This window comes from Scardinius erythrophthalmus, assembly GCF_964197995.2.
Source record: "Scardinius erythrophthalmus genome assembly, chromosome: 1".
NCBI lineage: Eukaryota > Metazoa > Chordata > Actinopteri > Cypriniformes > Leuciscidae > Scardinius > Scardinius erythrophthalmus.
This window is the reverse complement of record NC_138221.1, coordinates 60,900,045-60,920,430: the sequence shown is the minus strand read 5'-3', so window position 1 is coordinate 60,920,430 and position 20,386 is coordinate 60,900,045. Positions and strand designations below refer to the sequence as shown.

General features: G+C 43.9%; 1 protein-coding gene across 2 annotated transcripts in view; it reads right to left on the bottom strand.

Moving 5' to 3' along the window:
- LOC308702727 (tripartite motif-containing protein 16-like) overlaps window positions 1-20,386 on the bottom strand; it is a 662,678-nt gene that overhangs the window by 628,036 nt on the left and 14,256 nt on the right. The window contains exon 1 of one of the 2 annotated variants that reach the window (XM_081385802.1): window positions 295-926. The exons of the other annotated variant lie outside the window; for it this stretch is intronic. Within the exon in view, the coding sequence (XP_081241928.1) occupies window positions 295-867 (573 nt within the window). The 5' untranslated portion in view covers window positions 868-926. Of the gene's footprint in view, window positions 1-294; window positions 927-20,386 lie in introns of those variants that run through there. 2 annotated transcript variants of the gene reach the window in all.

Below are 20,386 nucleotides of genomic sequence, written 5' to 3'. Positions count from 1 at the left end.
CTTTTTAAACATAATTTTAATTTCAATACATCAATACAATTAATTGCACTTCTTTCTTTAACCACTAGTTGTTTAGATTACTTTTATGCTTTTTTCTCCTTTTTGGAGCTTGAAACTTTTTTACTCCATTGACTTACAATGAATAGACTAAAATAGACGAGACATTCTTCAAAATATCATCTTTTATATTCCACAGAAGAAAGTGAGTCAAACCGGTTTGGGACAACATGAGTAAATGAGTGAGTAAATGAAGACACTTTCATTTCTGCGTGATCAATCCCTCTCAGTTCATACCTGTGTCTCTGTCCTCTGTGCTGCAGTCGATACAGTGTTGTGGTTTTTATGTTCACTCTCCTTACACCACACACAGATGCACTGTTGATCAGTGACACAGAACATTTCTAGCTCTTTATCATGTTTACGGCAGATCATGTCCTGCAGTCGTCCAGTGGCATCAATCACTTTGTGTGGTTTACGAGAGTGAAATTCCTCATGACGGTCTAAATGAGTTTGACAGTAAGATTCCTGACACACCAGACAGGACTTGACGGCTTTGTATTTTCTTCCAGTACAGACGTCACACTGCACGTCTCCAGCTCCAGCGTAACAGTCAGCAGGAAGTTTAGTCTTCTTCAGTTTCTCCACCAGTTCAGCCAGAATGGTGTTTTTAGCTAAAGCAGGTCTTGGACTGAAGGTCTGTCTGCACTGAGGGCAGCTGTAGACTCTCTTCTCATCCTCCTGATCCCAGCAGTCTGTAATACAGATCTTACAGTAACTGTGTCCACAGTGGATAGTCACTGGTTCCTTCAGGAGATCCAGACACACTGGACACGTGAACTCATCCTGAGAAAATCTGGCTTCTGCCATTTTACTGCATGAATACAGAGAGACACAAACACACAACAATACTTCAGTTTCTGTTTCTCTGAACTGAGGAGTTGAAATAGTTTCCTGGTTCTGTGTTTGAGTGACGTGTGTAAAATAGGCGTGTCTGTAAAGCAGCTTCCTCGTTCACACACACACTTTACTGCTGTGTTTATGTGCTCTTCTAGTGGAGTCAAAAACATTGTAAGTATACGAGTTCCAAACACATGAATAAATCAATACCTTAAAGTCTGCGTTTTACAGAAGGGGGAGCGGGGTTAGGCTCTGTCTCAAAATCAAATAGCCACTTTGTGTGACTACTTCTTCTATAGACAACTTCCTGTTCACATGTGGTCAAGATCACTCTAATCTGAGGTTAGCACAATTTTCAAAATTTTCTGCTTAAAAAGTGAAACATTTGCACTTTACATTTTATGCAATACAACTTTGTTAGGTATGAATGTTAAAAATTATTAAAAAAAATTTAGGAGACAATAATGTGTCTTTTCTTACTTTAACTAAAGTGCTATGTTGAGCTAACATTGAGATTTAGCCAACATTAGCACATATGTCAGTTTGGGGCAAGTTGTCTCAATGAATTTGGGGCAATTCGTCGCATGTGACATACAAAACAAACACTTAGAACATGCTAAAAAAAATTGTCACATTGTAATTTATTTGTAATTGCAATAAGATTTTTGAAGGAAGGAAAGGCAGGAATTAATGAAGGACCGATAAGAAGGAAGGAAGGAAGGAAGGAAGGAAGGAAGGTGAAGATGGATCGAAATTATCAATGAAAGACAGAGCATGCAAGCAAAGGATTTTGACATAAATTACCGTACTCTGACTCGGTATTGTCAAAAGATTACCAGAGAAGAAATTAAAAGTCAGACAGCCATGCCAACAACAATGGTTGACAAAAACGCCACAGAAGATTTTTTCACCTAATTAAGGACTGAGCAAGTTAAACGATGAGCGCACGGCTTGAGTGATGACACTGACACGAGCATTTTCACATGGCAGCTCTTTACTGACTCGTTCACTATACAGGTGACACACACACACACACACACGTTGTTCTGCGCATGTACAATACAACAGGGAACCAGTACGGAGTGTCGTAAGGACAACATCATTTTTTTTATTTTATAAACACTTTATAAAACCATTTTAACACTAGGGAAAGACGGTAGACTGGCTCATTTCCCTGGCTGAACCCTGGGGATTATTCTGCCCCAACGTCGTGTGGTGGATTTCGCACTCTAGTCGGATAACGATGAAGAACAGGCCCAGGTGGTGTTTCTACTAGAGTGTCTGTAACAGTCACTGAAGAAGGAGATGTATTCTCAGAGGGAATGCTTACCCAAGGTTCATTTGAAAATGATGTGGGTAAGATTTCTGGTACACCATCCCGACCAGAGTTGATGTGAGATGTGTGTTGTTGTGTCTCCCAAATCACATTGATCATCACTGGAGATTGTCGAGGACAACAACTGGTCAACATGTCTCCTCCATGTCAGACTTTCCTTTGTTTCAACGATGTACGAAACAGGGCCTGTTTGTGCAAGAAACTCAAAAAACCTCTGTTGAAACTCCTGAACTTTGCTTTGGATCGCCTCTCCACTTGCATTCGCTGTTGTGGCAATACAACCTGTTTGGTTCCTGTTGGTCTCAGAAGATCCAGTCTGCTGTGTAGTTGTCGTTTCAGCAATGCTATAGCTGGGGAGACTTTTGTGGCTACATGAGGTGTGTTTCTATAAGACAATAGAAATGTGTTCAGTCTTTGGTTTAGGGAGCCCTTACCCTGAGATGTCTTTAAAGCCTTCTTCAGGGTCTGAACGAATCGTTCCGCCAGGCCATTTGTGGATGGATGATAAGGAGCAGACCTGATGTGCTGAATTCCAGTTACGCTCAGAAAGGACTGGAACTCTTCAGACACCAGCTGGGGGCCATTATCACTCACAAGCTGTTGTGGTAGCCCAAACCGACTGAAAACAGTTCTAAGCTCCTCAAAGGTTTTCTCAGAGGATGTGTTATGCATGACTGCAACCTCAGGCCATTTGCTGTGAGCGTCCACAATCACTAGAAACATGTGGTTCTCCAGTGGTCCTGCGAAGTCTATATGTATTCTTTGCCATGGCACCTCTGGAAAATCCCATGGATGTAATGGGGCTGTCTGTGGCATGTTCCTTACCTTCTGGCACTCTGAACAACCCTTTGCTTCCTCTTCAATTTCTGAATCTAAGCCAGGCCACCAGAAGTAGCTGCGTGCCATCTCTTTCATCCTCACTACCCCCGAATGACCAGCGTGAAGTTCAGCAAAAGGCTCCTCAGGGGCGGGGGTATAATGACACGATAACCCCAAAGTAAGCAACCAGACTGAACTGTCAACTCATTCCGTTGAATCAGATAAGGTTTGAATTTGTCTTCCATCTTTCCTCTTCCACCATGAGATATCCAGGCCAGAACTTCTGACAAAACTGGGTCTGTTCTTGTGAATCGTTTCACTTGGGCAGCAGTTACAGGAGCACTTTGCACTTCTTTGAAGTAAAAGATGTCGACTTGAGGGCATTCTGGTTTTGTGTCTGGCAGAGGCAGCCTGGACAGTCCATCTGCATTGCAATGCTGCTCAGACCTCCTATATTTGATGTCGTATTGATGAGCCGACAGCAACAGAGCCCAACGCTGCATGCGATTCGCTGCCAGAGAGGGAATGCCGGTTTGGGGACCAAAGACAGAGGTAAGTGGTCTGTGGTCTGTGAGCAGGGTAAATCTGCGTCCAAACAGGTACTGGTGAAATTTCTTTACACCAAATACTATTGCTAAAGCTTCTCGCTCAATTGTAGCGTAATTACTCTCTGCTGAGTTCAGAGTCCTTGATGCAAAGGCGATTGGCCTTTCTTCACCGGATGGCATTACATGTGAAAGTACCACACCGACACCGTACGGTGAAGCATCACATGCCAACTGGAGCGGTAGTGCAGGGTTGTAATGTGTGAGGACCTCCGATTGTGTTAATGTGCATTTCACATCCCTGAATGCCTTCTCACATTTGTCAGACCATTTCCATTGTTTGGACTTGTAGTTCATGTAGTGGACAAAGTCTACTGGAAAGGTTTGGCATGAACTTTGCATAGTATGTTAGCAATCCTAGGAATGATTGCAGCTGGCTTACGTTATTTGGAGCTGGCACATCAAAGATAGCTTTTACCTTTGATTGTGCATTGTGAAGACCAGCGCTGTCAATTACGTGTCCTAGATACTCGATGATGGGCTGGAAGAAGTCACATTTGTCTTTTTTCACCCGAAGGCCATACTCTTTTAGTCTTTGTAGTGTTGCATTCAGGTTCCCGAGATGATCCTCATCATCTTTTCCTGTGATTAACAGATCATTGAGATAACATTGTACTCCATTCAATCCACTCAGAATCTGGTCCATGGCATGCTGGAACAATGCTGGAGCCGAAGTTATGCCCGAAAGGAAGCCTCTGATATCTATACAGGCCCTTGTGTGTCACGATGGTCAGCAGCTCTTGGGAAGCAGGATCGACCTTGAAATCGCCACAAATTCTGACTGATCCATCCTTCTTCAATACACGAACAATTGGCGTGGCCCACTCGCTAATACTCTCACCTGTGCATGCTTCCTCGGGATGTGTTGTAGGCTGGTAGACTCTTTCGCCACTAAATGTACTTCCTGACACTTTAGCTTTGTTTTCTCTAGCCATGATCAGCCCATCAGAGCTGTGTGACTACTGCCTTTCACAATATACAGTGGTAAGTTTACCTTCTGTTTGTTTAGCTCTACAGTCACATCCTCGACTCCCGAAAGAGGAACGAGCTCACCTGTGTATGTGCAGAGGCACTGAAAGGCAGAGGCGCTGGCGCCCTCCTAGCAACGGCGCTGTTTTTGGTAAAACATGATTTTGACGACTTCATTAACCCTTTCACACGTACGATCACACCGGTGTGATCAGTCTAGGCTGGTCCCTGGAGCGTACGATCACACCGGTGTGATTAGAACGGTCAGTGCATCACGTGATCAACTGCTAAATTCAAATGTGCTTTCGCGCGTTGGCTGGCGCTGAGCCAGAGACAGGCGAGCTCAGAGCTGTCATAAATCACAACTTTTCAGTGTTTTCAACCACATAATGTTTATTTTATATTTCAGACATATAAGTACTAAAAAAACAGTACATTTAGAGTTTGTAAAATACACACTGATGTCAAAGGAAAAGGCAATAATTCCTTTCCATTATAATTAGACACGTTTTATTCAGATACACATTGTGTAAGTAACTTTAAAGTTTACTCTATTCTTCTCCCTGTTCACAAGCCACTTACTTTTATGTATTTCGGGAGAAGTGGATGAATTCACGTGTTGTAAATCCAACAGATCCGATTCTCTGCGTCTGCGGCACAAACTAAAATGGCAGCGCCCATCGCGCATACAGCTCAACTAACGCGATCGTTATAAAGGTGTTTAAACAACAAAACACTTCCACTTGCATATATTTGACAATCGGAATATCAGATCTTTCATGCCATATCTAACAAATGTGTGAATATTTTGAATAAAAAAGGGAAAATGACATAAAAGCAGATCATCATTCATTCAGCTCTGTTGTTGCTGCGTTGTGTCACGTGACAAGAAATGACGCGTCACCATGGCAACCATAAAGCGACACGTTCTAAATAACGGTCGCCTTGAAAAACTCACGCTGGGGGGTCAGACTGAATATTTTAAACTTACGTTTGAAAGGGTTAAGTTTTGTTTTATAGAAAACTCTTTTTAAAAGATTTTCGTTTTGTATAAATTGTATCTTAATTTTGATCAATGTTTTATCAATCAATTGCTCGTATTTAATAAATAAGAAGCAAATATATAGCAGACAATGTAATAAGGTGCCGGCACGATCACTTGCATTGCATGTGAACTGGAGGGCACCGAAACTCAGCTTATGCCTCACAGATTTGAGAAATATAGGCTATTACAGAAAGCTTTAAATGTCTACTTTTAAACGAAAATATTCAAACCAAAATAAATTACTACTAGTCGACTAGAAAAAAAAATTTAGTCGGAGGCAGCCCTTATTCCACATATTTTCGAACCAGCAGGCCATTCTGCGTTGGGCGAGCGACCCTACGGAATGAGCGAGCGGAGCGGAATATTCAGAGATGCGCTCTCCGCTCACGAGCTCTGATCGGAACAAACCCAAACCACTGTCTGCTGAACTTGCACAGAAACATCAAAATAGACATAGCCAGCTTTTTAAAATTGTTTTTAAAAATGAACATTTAGACTATTTTAGTACAAATTATGAGCTTATTGACGATTTTTTATAATTCTTGACAAAATTAGAATATATTAAGTTATATTAAGACGCTACGATGAGCATTTAAAACTTTTTAAAAATGCGGGTCAGGAAGCGGGTTGGGTACAATTTTTTTTTTTTTTTTGCGGCCCGAGTTGCGGGCGGGTTAGTTGAAAACGTCGGTCGGGTGCGGTTTGTTTATTCATTGACCCGCGCATCACTGGTGTGAATCAAGGGGGTAATCCATCAGCCGGAAACTGAAGCTTCCCTGGGCGCCGCCATTGATTAGCAGACCATCACCTGCTGTCAGCATTCCATTGACTCCCATTCATTTTGGCGTCACTTTGACAGCGAATAACTTTACATCTGAGGCGTTTAAAGACTCCATTTGTCCTTTATTTATTTCTAAAGAAACACGAAAATGTATAAAAGGCTCCATTACCTTGTGTCTTACGTTATGGCCCCGTAGAAGCAGTTTTTGTAAAAATAGGCTAACGATTGCGCCATAACCACGTGACTCTCTGTCGCACAGTAGAGAGATTACCGTATGGACAGGAGGAGAAGTTCGCGGGCAATCGGGGGGACGTGGAGACAAAATGACAAAATAATTAATCAGAATACTTAGCAAAAGTTTCTCCTGCTCCTAGCTCATGGACAGCTCCTACTCACACTCTTCGTCTCTGCAAGTTTCGGAAGGGAATGATTCAGATTTGTCTCGGCACAGCTACTAGAAGACAGACGGGTTGCTCACGTCACATCTACGTCGTCAAGCTCAGTTTGAGTCTGCGCAGTACGCTGTGCTTGCAAAAGACACCAACATATATAAGACTTGACCTATGCAATAACCTGCACCAGCACACTACGAGAGGAGAAATATAATGCATCACTACTAGGGCTGCTCGATTATGGGAAAAATCATAATCACGATTATTTTGGTCAATATTGAAATCACGATTATGTAACACGATTATTTCACATGACTGGGAGTGGGAACGTGTTGCAAAAAGACACGGTAACACTTTACAATAATGTTAATTAGTTAACATTAGTTAATATATTAACTAACATGAACTAACAATGAGAAAAACATTTGTTACAGTATTTATTAATCTTGTTTAATGCTAGTTAATAAAAATAAAGCTGTTCATTCATTGTTTGTTCATGTTAGTTTACAGTGCATTAACTAATGTTAACAAATACAACCTTTCATTTTAATAACGTATTGGTAAATGGTGAAATTAATATTAACTAAGATGCTGTAGAATTGTTGTTCATTATTAGTTAAATTTTAACAAAGGTAAGTTAGTTATAAATTAATGAACCTTATTAAAGTGTTACCAAAGACACCTTTCAACAATTCTTAAATATCGAAATGTGAACATTGATTGTACTTTTTGACCTATTAAAATAAATAATGTAACAGATAATACTTTAATGACTATATTTGAATAATTCCCGCAGGTCTACCACTTATAATGCGGGAAATTCCCCACAAACATTGATTCACTTTAGCATGTAGATTGCATGAGTATCTTAAATGAATCCACACAGATTATAAAATCAAATCAATTATTTTACAACTTTCTCCAAGACACAAAATAAGAGCGTTCTTTTAAAACAGAAAATGGCTAAATAATCGGTTTTACTCGATTATACTATTTTGGTGATCGTTGGGCGCAAAAATCGAAATTGAAATTGAAATTCAATTAATTGCACTGCCCTAATCACTACTGGAAGAATTTAAGTTCTGTCTCTGTTAAAACCAGCATCAAACTGCTTCTAATATACGACATGAGATATTTCCCTGACTTTTGTTATATACACATACACACACACAATAACACTGTAGTGACATTTATTAAGAAAGCAAATAAAGTCTATTCACGTTTCATTTTTCAAAGAGATGGCCGGTTCATCTCGTACCAAAGTAGCAATTTATGTACTGTACCGATTTATATGCTTAAAAAGGACATTTGAAGCCATGTTTTGGACATTACAGGGAAGATTACTTGTTTTAATCTTTTTTTTTTACCGTTTCATCATATGTAATCATTATGTGCTTTTGGTTATACTCTTTTTTTGAAAAAATTGATTATTTTAGACAGACCAGATTTTTTAGGGGGAGAGAATGGAAATTAGCTTGAATTCAATTTAGTTTTTAACCAAACTGCATGGTGTATTTTTTTTTTCCTTTGTAAATATATTGATCGACCAAATGATGCCTTGTTGAAATTCTGTTTGTTGAATCTCTCTTGTTGAATTACCATTTATGAATGTGCTCATTTTTATCCCACTGTGAATAAAGGTGACAAACAAATACTGGATGAGAAAATAATCCATATAACAACTAATCTGGCCCGGCACATTTCTGCCCTCTAGTGGTCACGATCTAATACTGTACTGAGTCTGACCTGACGCCAGGAGGAGAGAGAGAGAGCGATGGACGCAAAATGCTGAACTAAAACTAATAATTTTAGCCTTGGTGAAAGTTTCTTCTGTGGAAACTAATGGACTTTTTTCTATAAAAGATGTGGGCGACACTGGTTCAGAATGAATTAATTTGTCTGCTATTTCTTTGCACAGTAGCTAGGTGTCACTAGTGAGCAATGCTGAATGAAGCTTCGAGTAATGAACCTTTGGCTGAAACAATGGGCTGCGAGGTCTCAGTGGTTCAGGAAGCCTCATTTTGCCATCACTACGCATGAACGACATTGTTGTCAGCGGATTGGAGACCAGGGGTCCGTTCTTCGTACGTCGCTAACTCACTTAGCTGGATTTGATTGTTGGCGATTTGGCATGATCTTGGATTGTTTGGTTCTTCGACGCTCATCCTGGACTTGCTGTCATAGCAACAGATGCGCAAGCTTAAACCTGCTCGGGAGCAGGCTTATTTCATGTAAACAGGATTAGATCGCGGCTTCATAAGCGGAGATGATACGGGAAGTCCAGTGCAGCGCGATAGTGCACTTTCTGATATATTTTTTTCTCGTGACTCGTGAGATTGTCGTTTACATTATTAATTTGTTGGAAACGCACATTTATTTTTGACTTGTCGGAGTCGGGCTTTAAGCCTTTAACTACAGCACAAACTGTACCCTAAGATTATTTGCGAGTGGCTCTTTCCTTTACACTATTGGAGATGCGGAGAACTTGATGGAAAGTGCTGTCTGTCGTGTCATTCGGAGTTCTCTTACGAGAGATACTCTCGTACTGCGTAGAATACGCTAGGGGAAAATCCTTTTCCACGAGAATACTGAAGCCAAAAAAATTATCCTTTAATTTTGTATTAATGTAAAACGCGTTGCGGCAGCATACAGACATAGGCGAGGCAGCTCGCGCGCCTATTGGCTGGTCTGCTGGCAACTGCTTAAGCCTATCGAGCGAGACCTAGAGTGACGTCAGACCCAATGAGGGCGCTTCGCGCCCTCTGCGTCACGTCCCGCCGAAACGGGCGTGGCTTAGGTCTATAAATACCGCTCGCAGGCATTATTTCTCTGATTTTTCATCCTTCAGCGAAGCAACTCACATCGCTGGATCCGAGAAGAAGCCGCGCTGTTGAAGGAGCACCTCAGCGGGACGAGTCGAAGAAGCTGCTGGCCGCGCCGCCTTCATCGCCTTCCTGCTGCGCTATCCAGCGCCTATATCCTTTTCATTGCACTGTGTGTGTGTGTTCGCCGGCGCGACTCACACTATCTAAAAGAGCTGCGTCTTTTTCAAGATGCCTGCTTGTGGCTCGTGCAGAGCCGCACTCAGCGACGGGGACCGCCATGTCATCTGCGCTTCCTGCCTGGGTCAAGAACACGCAGCTCTCGCGCTCGCTGATGGCGGCTGCCATCACTGCGAGCTGTTGCCTTTAGCGACTCTGAGGACTCGCTTGGCACTGTTCACCGAGACTGCGCCCACACCTGCTGTTGTGCCGCGCCGTAAGAAGCGCCGCGCTCAGCGGATCCCGGAGCCCTCTCTCAGCCGTCAAAGCTCGCCGGTGCGCCCGCCTGCTTCTCCGGTTTCATCAGCTTCGCTCACGGACGGACAGCGGCCGCGGTCTGCCGCCGCTTCTGCCGATGACGCTGATGAGATCGACGCGCTGCTTCGAGAGGAGGATTCCTGCTCTCTCATAGCATCAGGCAGTGAGGATTGGGCGGGCTCTGAGGACCCCACCCCTCCTGCCCGTGCTTCTACGGGAAAGAGAGCGAGCATTGAGGCGGAGCTCATGCGCGTGCTCACTCAGGCCACGGCGAGCCTCGGCCTCGAGTGGATTACGCCTGAGCAGCCTGCTCATAACCGGCTGGACGGCTACTTCCTGCCTGGGGAGCGCGTTTCACCTGCATCCAAGCCAGCGCCCTTTCTTCCTGAGCTTCATGAAGAAGTCGCTAAATCTTGGGACTCCCCTTTTTCGGCCAGGACTCGGTCCTCTGTCTCTTTGGCGTTCTCCGCTGTTGACGACGCAAAGAACAGAGGCTACCACTCCCTGCCGCCGGTTGAAGAGGCTATCGCAGCGCACTTATGCCCGCCCTCCGCTGGACGGCGTGCTAAGATGGCGCTGCCCTCAAAAGCCTGCCGCACGACGTCAACCCTGCTCCGCCGCGCTTTCTCCGCCGCCGGGCAGGCCGCGTCAGCGTTGCACACCATGGCCACGCTTCAGATATACCAGGCCGATCTCCTCCGCCAGCTGGACGAGAAAGGACCTGACGCAATCTGTGTGCCGGACTTGAGGAGCGCTACAGACCTCGCTCTTCGCGCCACCAAGTCAGCAGCACAGGCCATCGGACGGAGCATGGCCTCGCTCACCGTGTCTGAGAGACATCTGTGGCTTACGCTCTCTGACATGTCTGAGTCGGAGCGCACCGCGTTCCTCGACGCGCCGCTTTCCCCTGCCGGCCTCTTCGGAACCTCGGTCAAAGATTTCGCCGATAGGTTCGCTGAGGTGCAGAAAGCGACCCAGGCCATGAAGCACTTCCTCCCGAAGCGCTCCAGTTCTGCAGCAGGCCGTGCGAAACCGTCTGCTCAGAGCTCACAGCCTAAGCCTCCGCCCGCCGCCTCCTCTTCTCAACGCCGCCAAGCCCAGAGCTCGAGACCGCGCTCTCGCTCATCCGGCCGCCGCCCCGCCCCGCGTGGCCCGCGGCAGAAGGTTGTGTTGAAGCCAGAGGCCCCGAAATCATCCTAGCACGCCTAGGAAAGCGACGGTGTCCAAGTCCCGCTGCGGCCGGACTTCCACCAAAGCTTGCCGCTCGTCCAGTTCCAGGAAATGTGACTGGTCCAGCGTATTTAGCAGCCAACAAGCCGGTTCCATTACCCGCTTGCCTGCACACAAAAGCCGTTTTTACGGCTACCCAGATAAATCCCTTAAAGAGTGTATTTTCTGGTGTCCCGGCCACGGCCGACGGTGTTTCATGTGTAGAAAAAAATGCCCGCTACTCAGCGCCCATTCCTACACACAAGCACAGCCCTTCACACAGGGCGCGCGCACATAAAATCGACTCAGATCGATTGCGCTTCAAATGTAGCAAAAGTGCCCACTACCCAGTGCCCACTAACGCTACTTCCCACATGTCTCACGGTCCCTGTGAATACAGGACCCGTATGCATATGCTCTGCTCACGCGAGCAATGCTGTAAAGGTGGTGTACGTGCCCGCCGCTCCGCGCCCACGCCCACACACAGACATGAAACTAGCCCAGCCCTCCTCCTCTCAGCTAAACACTGCGGAGGAGTCGAGCGCGGGCATTCTGCCCGCTGTTATCAGCGCGCCCCCTGCCTCAGATGTCATGAGCGCGACGCTTATGTCACAGCACACAAAAGCCGCTGTATCGCGAGCCGATCAGAGCGCGCTTCGCATCCGGCCCCTAGCTACTCGCGCACCTGCGTGGGAAAAGCTTCCCGGGGTTTCGAGATGGGTGTTGAACATCATAAAAGGAGGCTATTCGCTGCAGTTTCGCCGACGCCCTCGCCGCTTCATGGCGCGCGTCGAGACCACGGTAGAATCGAAAGTAGCCCATCTACTTCGAGCCGAGATTTTGAAACTGTTGAGCAAAGGGGCTATAGAACCCCTATCTCAAGCTCAAAGCGAGGGGGGGCTTTACAGCAGATACTTCCTGGTGCCCAAAAAAGACGGGGGTCTCAGACCCATACTAGATCTGCGGCAGTTGAACAGAGCGCTTATGAAGCGCCAGTTCAGGATGCTCACAACCAGAAAAATCCTCGCGCACGTCCGCCAGGGGGACTGGTTTGTGTCAATAGATCTAAAAGACGCGTATTTTCAAATACAGATAGCGTCACGTCACAGGCGATTTTTGAGATTCGCCTTCGAGGGCCAGGCATATCAGTACACAGTCCTGCCTTTCGGCTTGTCCCTGGCACCCCGTACATTTACGAAGTGCATGGACGCAGCGCTCGCACCCCTCAGATTACGGGGCATACGAGTGCTGAACTATCTGGACGACTGGCTGATTCTAGCCCAATCTCACTCAGAGCTCGTAGAGCACAGGACCATTTTACTCGATCACCTCGAGAATCTCGGTCTCGCAGTGAATTGGGAGAAGAGCTCACTTTTCCCCAGACAGATTATATCTTTTCTGAGAATAGAGCTGAACTCGCTGCTAATGACAGCACGCCTGTCATCTCAGCGCACACTAGACATTCGTCGCGCAGCCGGCGCGTTCCGCTGCGGCGCGATAGTCCCTCTCAAAGCCTTTCAAAGGATGCTCGGCCTGATGGCCTCAGCATCTTCAGTTCTCCAGTTGGGCCTTCTGCGCATGCGCCCACTGCAGTTCTGGCTCAGAAAGAGAGTACCACGCTCAGCGTGGGCCTCCGGTCAGCTTCGCGTCAAGGTCAATCGAGCATGCATTGCAGCTTTGAAACCTTGGGAGGCAAAAGACTGGTACCAATCAGGTGTAAGCCTGGGGACTTCCTCGAGAGTGATGGTGGTGTCCACGGACGCATCCACCTCGGGATGGGGAGCGCTGCTCGAGGGCAGACCGTTTTTTGGCCTATGGTCAAAGCGGGAGAAGCTCTTACATATCAACTGCCTCGAAATGTTGGCAGTGAGCAAAGCGCTCACGCGCTTTTGTCCCCTCATACAGGGACACCACGTGCTAATACGTTCAGACAACGTCTCAGTGGTGTCCTACATAAATCGCCAGGGCGGCCTCAGGTCCCTGACTCTGTACAGGCTAACCAGGCGCCTCCTGATATGGGCCCGCAGCAACCTGCTCTCACTGAGAGCAGCGCACGTGCCGGGGCTCCTAAACATAGGACCAGACAGACTGTCCAGGAACCAAGTTCCGACAGGAGAATGGTCTTTGCACCCACAGACAGTCCAGCTGCTGTGGAAGAAATTCGGCAGAGCGGAAGTAGACCTGTTCGCGTCTCAGGAAAACGCTCACTGTCCAGAATTTTTCTCGAAGAGCAAGGACGCGCTGACCCACGAGTGGCCTCGCCGTCCTCTCTACGCTTTTCCCCCCGTCTCCCTCCTGACTCAGGTGATAGAACGGGTCAGGGAAGAAGGATGCTCAGTGCTGCTTGTAGCCCCACTTTGGATGAGCCAACCTTGGTTCCCAATCGCGATGCAGTTAGCAAGCACCGCCCCGTGGCCAGTGCCTCTGAGGAGGGATCTCCTCTCTCAAGCCAACGGCTCGATTTGGCATCCTCACCCAGAGCTGTGGTCCCTCCATGTGTGGGCCATCAACGGGTACCCGCTGACCTCCCACAGGGAGTGCTAAACACTATCACACAGGCCAGAGCTCCGTCTACGCGACGTCTCTATGCCTCAAAATGGTCAGTGTTCTCTAGCTGGTGCACAGCTCGTGGTGTGTCACCCCTGTATTGCGGTGTGACGGAGGTTCTTTCCTTCCTACAGGAGCTGTTGGATAAGGGCAGGTCCCCTTCCACGCTCAAAGTCTATGTAGCGGCCATAGCAGTGTTCTCTTCGACCACGCTCGGCCAGTCTATTGGAAGGAATGATTTAGTTATTCGCTTCCTTCGAGGAGCTAAGAGACTGAATCCTCCCAGACCTCCCACAGTCCCTATATGGGACCTTTCTACGGTACTGGAAGCCATGAAAGGTCATCCATTTGAGCCCTTGCAGGAGATTGATCTTAAACACCTGTCTTTCAAGACGGCGTTTCTTCTGGCTCTCGCTTCAGTGAAGCGCATAGGGGACTTACACGCGCTCTCAGTAAGCGCGACGTGCATGGAATTTGGGCCGAATGACTCTAGAGTTATACTCAAACCTAAGCACGGTTATGTTCCTAAATCCCTCAATACACCGTTCAGAGCACAGGTCATTTCCCTGTCTGCTCTGCCGGTCACTGAAGGAAATATGGACGAAAGCTCCCTTTGCCCAGTCAGGGCGTTAAGAGCTTATGTGTCTCGCTCGTCTGTTTTCAGACAGACGGAGCAGCTATTTGTTTCGTTCAGCGGACGTTCTAAGGGACAAGCCGCTTCGAAACAGACCCTATCCAGATGGGTAGTGGACGCGATAGCGCTAGCTTACACAACCAAGGGCATGCAGTGCCCGCTGGGTGTCAAAGCGCACTCCACGAGAAGCATGGCTTCATCGTGGGCATGGTCAAGTGGGATTGCCTTGCAAGATATTTGTATGGCGGCAGGCTGGGCCTCTCCGTCTACATTTATAAGGTTTTACAACCTAGAGGTTCCCGCACTACAGGCCAGACTACTGTCGGTCTAGTATGGCCAAAATCTCATAGCTGGCGCTGTCAGTTATGCAGCTATTGAGTATTGCAATCCTTGCTCTATGCTGCTATAAGGAAGATAGTGGCTAACCCCCCTTTTCTTCCAGGATTCCCTGTGGATCCCCTGGGTGATTATGTACTGTATGAACTCCGGGCTGTCGCCCTTGAGTCTATGGTATCAGATCCCAGCACGCACGGCGTTTTACAGTAGGTTCCCCTAGCGTATTCTACGCAGTACGAGAGTATCTCTCGTAAGAGAACGTACTCGGTTACTAACGTAACCTCGGTTCTCTCTAGAGAGAGGAACGAGTACTGCGTATCCTGCCGTGCCTGCACGCGCTCTGGTTGCTTCGACTATGAAAAACCAGAGAAATAATGCCTGCGAGCGGTATTTATAGACCTAAGCCACGCCCGTTTCGGCGGGACGTGACGCAGAGGGCGCGAAGCGCCCTCATTGGGTCTGACGTCACTCTAGGTCTCGCTCGATAGGCTTAAGCAGTTGCCAGCAGACCAGCCAATAGGCGCGCGAGCTGCCTCGCCTATGTCTGTATGCTGCCGCAACGCGTTTTACATTAATACAAAATTAAAGGATAATTTTTTTGGCTTCAGTATTCTCGTGGAAAAGGATTTTCCCCTAGCGTATTCTACGCAGTACTCGTTCCTCTCTCTAGAGAGAACCGAGGTTACGTTAGTAACCGAGTACGTTTACCTGACGCTTTTAGGTTTAAAAAACAGTTTTAGTTTTTTTTTGTGCCATTTTCACTTTAGACCCAATGTTGTAAAGCAGATTTTTAAGCAGTTTATTTATTTATTTATTTATTTATTTATTTATTTATTTATTATACTATTTATTAGACTGTAAATAATTTTTTATGAAGATCATGCAATCATGACCATGCTGATTACAGTATATGTCACTCAGGCTTATAGGCTAGACCATAGACTGCCATCAAGGCCTCAATGAAGGGGATTATGTGAACAGAAATTAAGGGTAAGGTAAATGTGCAGCCCAGTTACTATTGTGATTCTTAATATTCCAGATTAATAATAATAATATATCAAATAAAACAAAAGGCAGTTGACAAATCTTCCATATCACAAATGTGAAAGCAAAATGGCCAGGATCTGTGCATGACTTAAGCATTTTCAGAGATTCACATTTATACACATTAAGGAAAGTTCCACTATTAAATATCAAGCTCACTGTATTACATACACTTATGCTGATCCTAACAGAACTGCATTTTTTCATAGGTGATTGTGACATGTTCCTGCCTGCAGACAGGTGTTTTATGACCCCATTCCCTGACCCAAACCAGTTACAATGCAGCTCTAGCCAGGACAAGGGCACACAATGAAATGAACTTCAGCTAACTAAAGGGAAGATTTCAGTGTCTGAAAAGTCTGAGGGTTGCACACCTGACAGGGCCTGTGACATTGTTGCATGTGCCATTGTTGCATGTGCCATATTACACAACATTGGCACAAAAAAAAAAAAAAAAAAAAAAACCTTTTCATTAAATGTCTAATAAAAGACAAATATGATTAGTTCCTTGAGTTTTATTTCAATTGTTCTTTGTAGAAAAGCCAGTGGTCAAGTGCCTGCAACAAGAGATATTAGACACATGCCTCATGCAACATATAAAAAGGAAAAGTTGTCTATACACTGCCCACCTGTAGGCCTGTGTCTCCTCTGTCTGTGCAGACTCTTCTGTAGGCCTTTCTGTAGATGTGGAATCCTGCAACTTATATTGCAGCCATAAAGCATACAAGTAAAGTTATTTATGCACTTGCATGTAGGCTAGTTCCACCATATGACAGTTATCTGAGAGGGTTTATTCACTGTCCAGTGCAATGGAAACAAATAGACATTACAAAGTCTTAGACTTTCTTTCCTTTGGAAAGTTATAAAATGTCCACTTAAGTTAACAAGTGTTGGTGTATTATGTAAAAGTGCACAAAAGAGGAAAACACAATGTTATTACAATGAACTACACTATCAGTTTTTACTTCCACAAGTCAAAGCAATTCATTGTTACTCAAGATTTAACAGCTGAAATGGCTATATGGCCTTAATTTAATGCAGCAGAAATGATTTTACAGTGTAGGCTACTAAGATCTTTTCTTTTTTTTAGCCTTTTTCTTGGTTGCTTTTATAAACAGACAACCATTTATTTAACAGTGCCTTTTATAAAAGAGACTATAATATAACTAAAAATTGCCATTATGTAGAATATTTTTGTACTTCACTTTTATTAGTTCCCATGTTCTAGTGTGGTGACTCTGACATTACAATGAACAAAGTAATTATGCAATTATTAAAATACAAAAATATAGCCTAATAAGTGATAAAAACATCAAACATGGTCACTTCTAACGGATTTAAATTGTCTGCTACTTTTTGCCAGCCCTCTCTCCTGGCTTTTGCAGACTTTGAGGTTCCCTGGCGTTTTGATTAAACATTAAAATTACGAATAAACTTCAACTATCTTGCTCTGCTGAGGACAAAAACTGAGCGCGCTCTTTGGCCACGCTGAGCAGCCAATAGCAGCGTTGCTGATCAATGTTTCTACTATCGATACATATCTATGAAGATAAAATGATGCCATAAAGTATTGCATGCGCAGGGTAAGATTTGTGAAAGTGTACATAAGATTGCAAGCGTAAATTAAATTTGCATGCGCAAGAGAAGATTTGTAAAGGTGTAAATCGCCTTTCAAGTGTAAGAAAAAAATATTTGCAGCATTTCACTGTTATTCGTAAGTGTAATTCATATATTGTGAAGCTGCAGCTTCATGCTAACCCAAAATAAATATGATCTGTATTCCTCTGACTTCCATTTTTCCGCGCTTACACTTTTGGCACGGTTTTTACGCTCAAATACGGCCAAAAGTATTGCAGGCCCGTGAACAGCAATTTGCGACCGAAAACAACAGAGTTAGGAACTGCAAAACAGATTCACTGCATAAAATCAAACTTTGTGTAAAAACTAAACTGTTGCAAATGTCTAAATGTGTGCATAGGGCAACAAAGTTACCGAAATAACCCGATTTGTACAGTTACGTCTTTCTTTTACCTGCGCTTCCAGTTTTGGCACGATTCTCTCACTCATTGAGTTTTGCAAGCGCGAAGAGGAGGGCGGGACCACCTTCATCATTTAGCCAATCAGATGAGCTTCTCGCTGACTCTAGGTTTACTCGTATCTGATTGGTTCAATAAACACGCCAGTCACCAGAACACATCTTTATCTTCATTTGGCTCAGAAACCTTCTGGTTGCCGAAATGGTACTTTTAATGCACACATACATGTTAAATAAATAGATAAACAAATAAATAAACAAATAAGTCATGATTGCTTAATAAGCTGTGCACCATTAGGATGATTAAAGCTGACTAACATTCATACTGAATTTCAAGCTGGTGTTAACGTTACTGGATTGAAATTTGATATATTATATAATCTGTTACACCACTGAGCAGATGTTAAACTTTACAATCAAAACATTTAATACCCATTCTTTATGTAATAATACAATTCTGATGCAGTGTTTTTCACATCATGTCTGTTCGTGGCATTTAACACTCAATTACATATTTTGAAATATTGTCTTGGTAGCACTGTCAATATTGATTCTGATTTAGTGATTACTTTCGTGTGACTGATCAAGCTAGTATATGTAGCTAGTATAAATAACAAAATGCTTTCTCTGTGTCCAGATTTGACTGTAATGAAAAACTGATACTAAATCAACATAAACTCAACTTTGACAAAAAGTAACTAATTATGTCTGAATAAAAACCCAGCAACAGGGAATATACAGCATCTTGATATGTTCATATATAGGGCTATACAGCCATCTAGTGGTTACACGATGGCATTGCAGGTGATAAATGGTGCATAATTTAGAGATGCTCTTAAATACACGAAAAAAATATAATTGTAACATGATAATAGTGGAATCCTCCCAATCAGTAGACAGGTGAAATTATGCATGCAGTAGTTCAGATACATTTTTTTTCTTAACACACCAGCTCGAAATTCAGTATGGACTCATATAGTCATCCTAATGGTGCACAGCTTATTAAGCAATCATGACTTATTTGTTTATTTATTTGTTTATCTATTTATTTAACACCAATAGCAGCGTTGCTGATCAATGTTTCTACTATCGATACATATCCCCTTTTAAGCCAGCGCATGAACGCGCAGTTATCTCAGATAACTCAATCCAGCTATACTAATCATAAACAACAGGTGTGTTCGAAGAACTCAATTAGCCGGATTATGATTAGCACGATGAAATCATCTTGGATGTGTCATTTGATCTCGGATGTAATAAGCAACGTACGAAGAACGAGCCCCAGGGGCTTATTACAGTTTTTGTCCCCAGGGGCCCGTTCTTCGTACGTTGCTTATTACATCCGAGATCAAATGACACATCCAAGATGATTTCATCGTGCTAATCATGATCTGGCTAATTCGGTTCTTCGAACACACGTGCCGGATATGATTAGTATAGCTGGATTGAGTTATCTGAGATAATTGCGCGTTCATGCGCTGGTTAAAAGGTGATATGTATCGATAGTAGAAACATTGATCAGCAACGCTGCTATTGGCTGTTCAGCGTGGCCAAAGAGCGCGCTCAGTTTTTCTCCTCAGCAGAGCAAGAACTAATAGTCGAAGTTTATTCGGAATTTCAATGTTTAATAAAAAAAAAAAAATAAATAAATAAACCGCCAGGGAACACCTCAAAGTCTGAGACAATTTAAATCCGTTAGAAGTGGCCATGTTAGATGTTTTTATCACTTATTAGCCTATATTTTTGTATTTTAATAATTGCATTATTATTTTGTTCATTGTAATGTCAGAGTCACCACACTAGAACATGGGAACAAATAAAAGTGAAGTACGAAAATATTCTACATAATGGTAATTTTTAGTTATATTATAGTCTCTTCTCTTCTATAAAATACACTGTTAAATACATGGTTGTCTGTTTATAAAAGCAACCAAGAAAAAGGCTGAGAAAAAGAAAAGATCTTAGTAGCCTACACTGTAAAATATTTTTTGCTGCATTAAATTAAGGCCGTATAGTCATTTCAACTGTTAAATCTTAATGATGAATTGCTTTGACTTGTGAAAGTGAAAACTGATAACTTATGTTAATGTAAAAATATTTATTGAAGAAGAGTTCAAAAAGAGTTATTGATCACATTTTTCCCAAGTGTAGTTCATTGTAATAACATTGTGTTTTCCTCTTTTGTGCACTTTTACATAATACACCAACACTTGTTAACTTAAGTGGACATTTTCTAACTTTCCAAAGGAAAGAAAGTATAAGACTTTGTAATGTCCATTTGTTTCCATTGCACTGGACAGTGAATAAACCCTCTCAGATAACTGTCATATGGAGGAACTATACTGTACCTGCAAGTGCATAAATAACTTTACTTCATTTATACTTGAATGCTTTATGGCTGCAATATGAGTTGCAGGATTCCACATCTACAGAAAGGC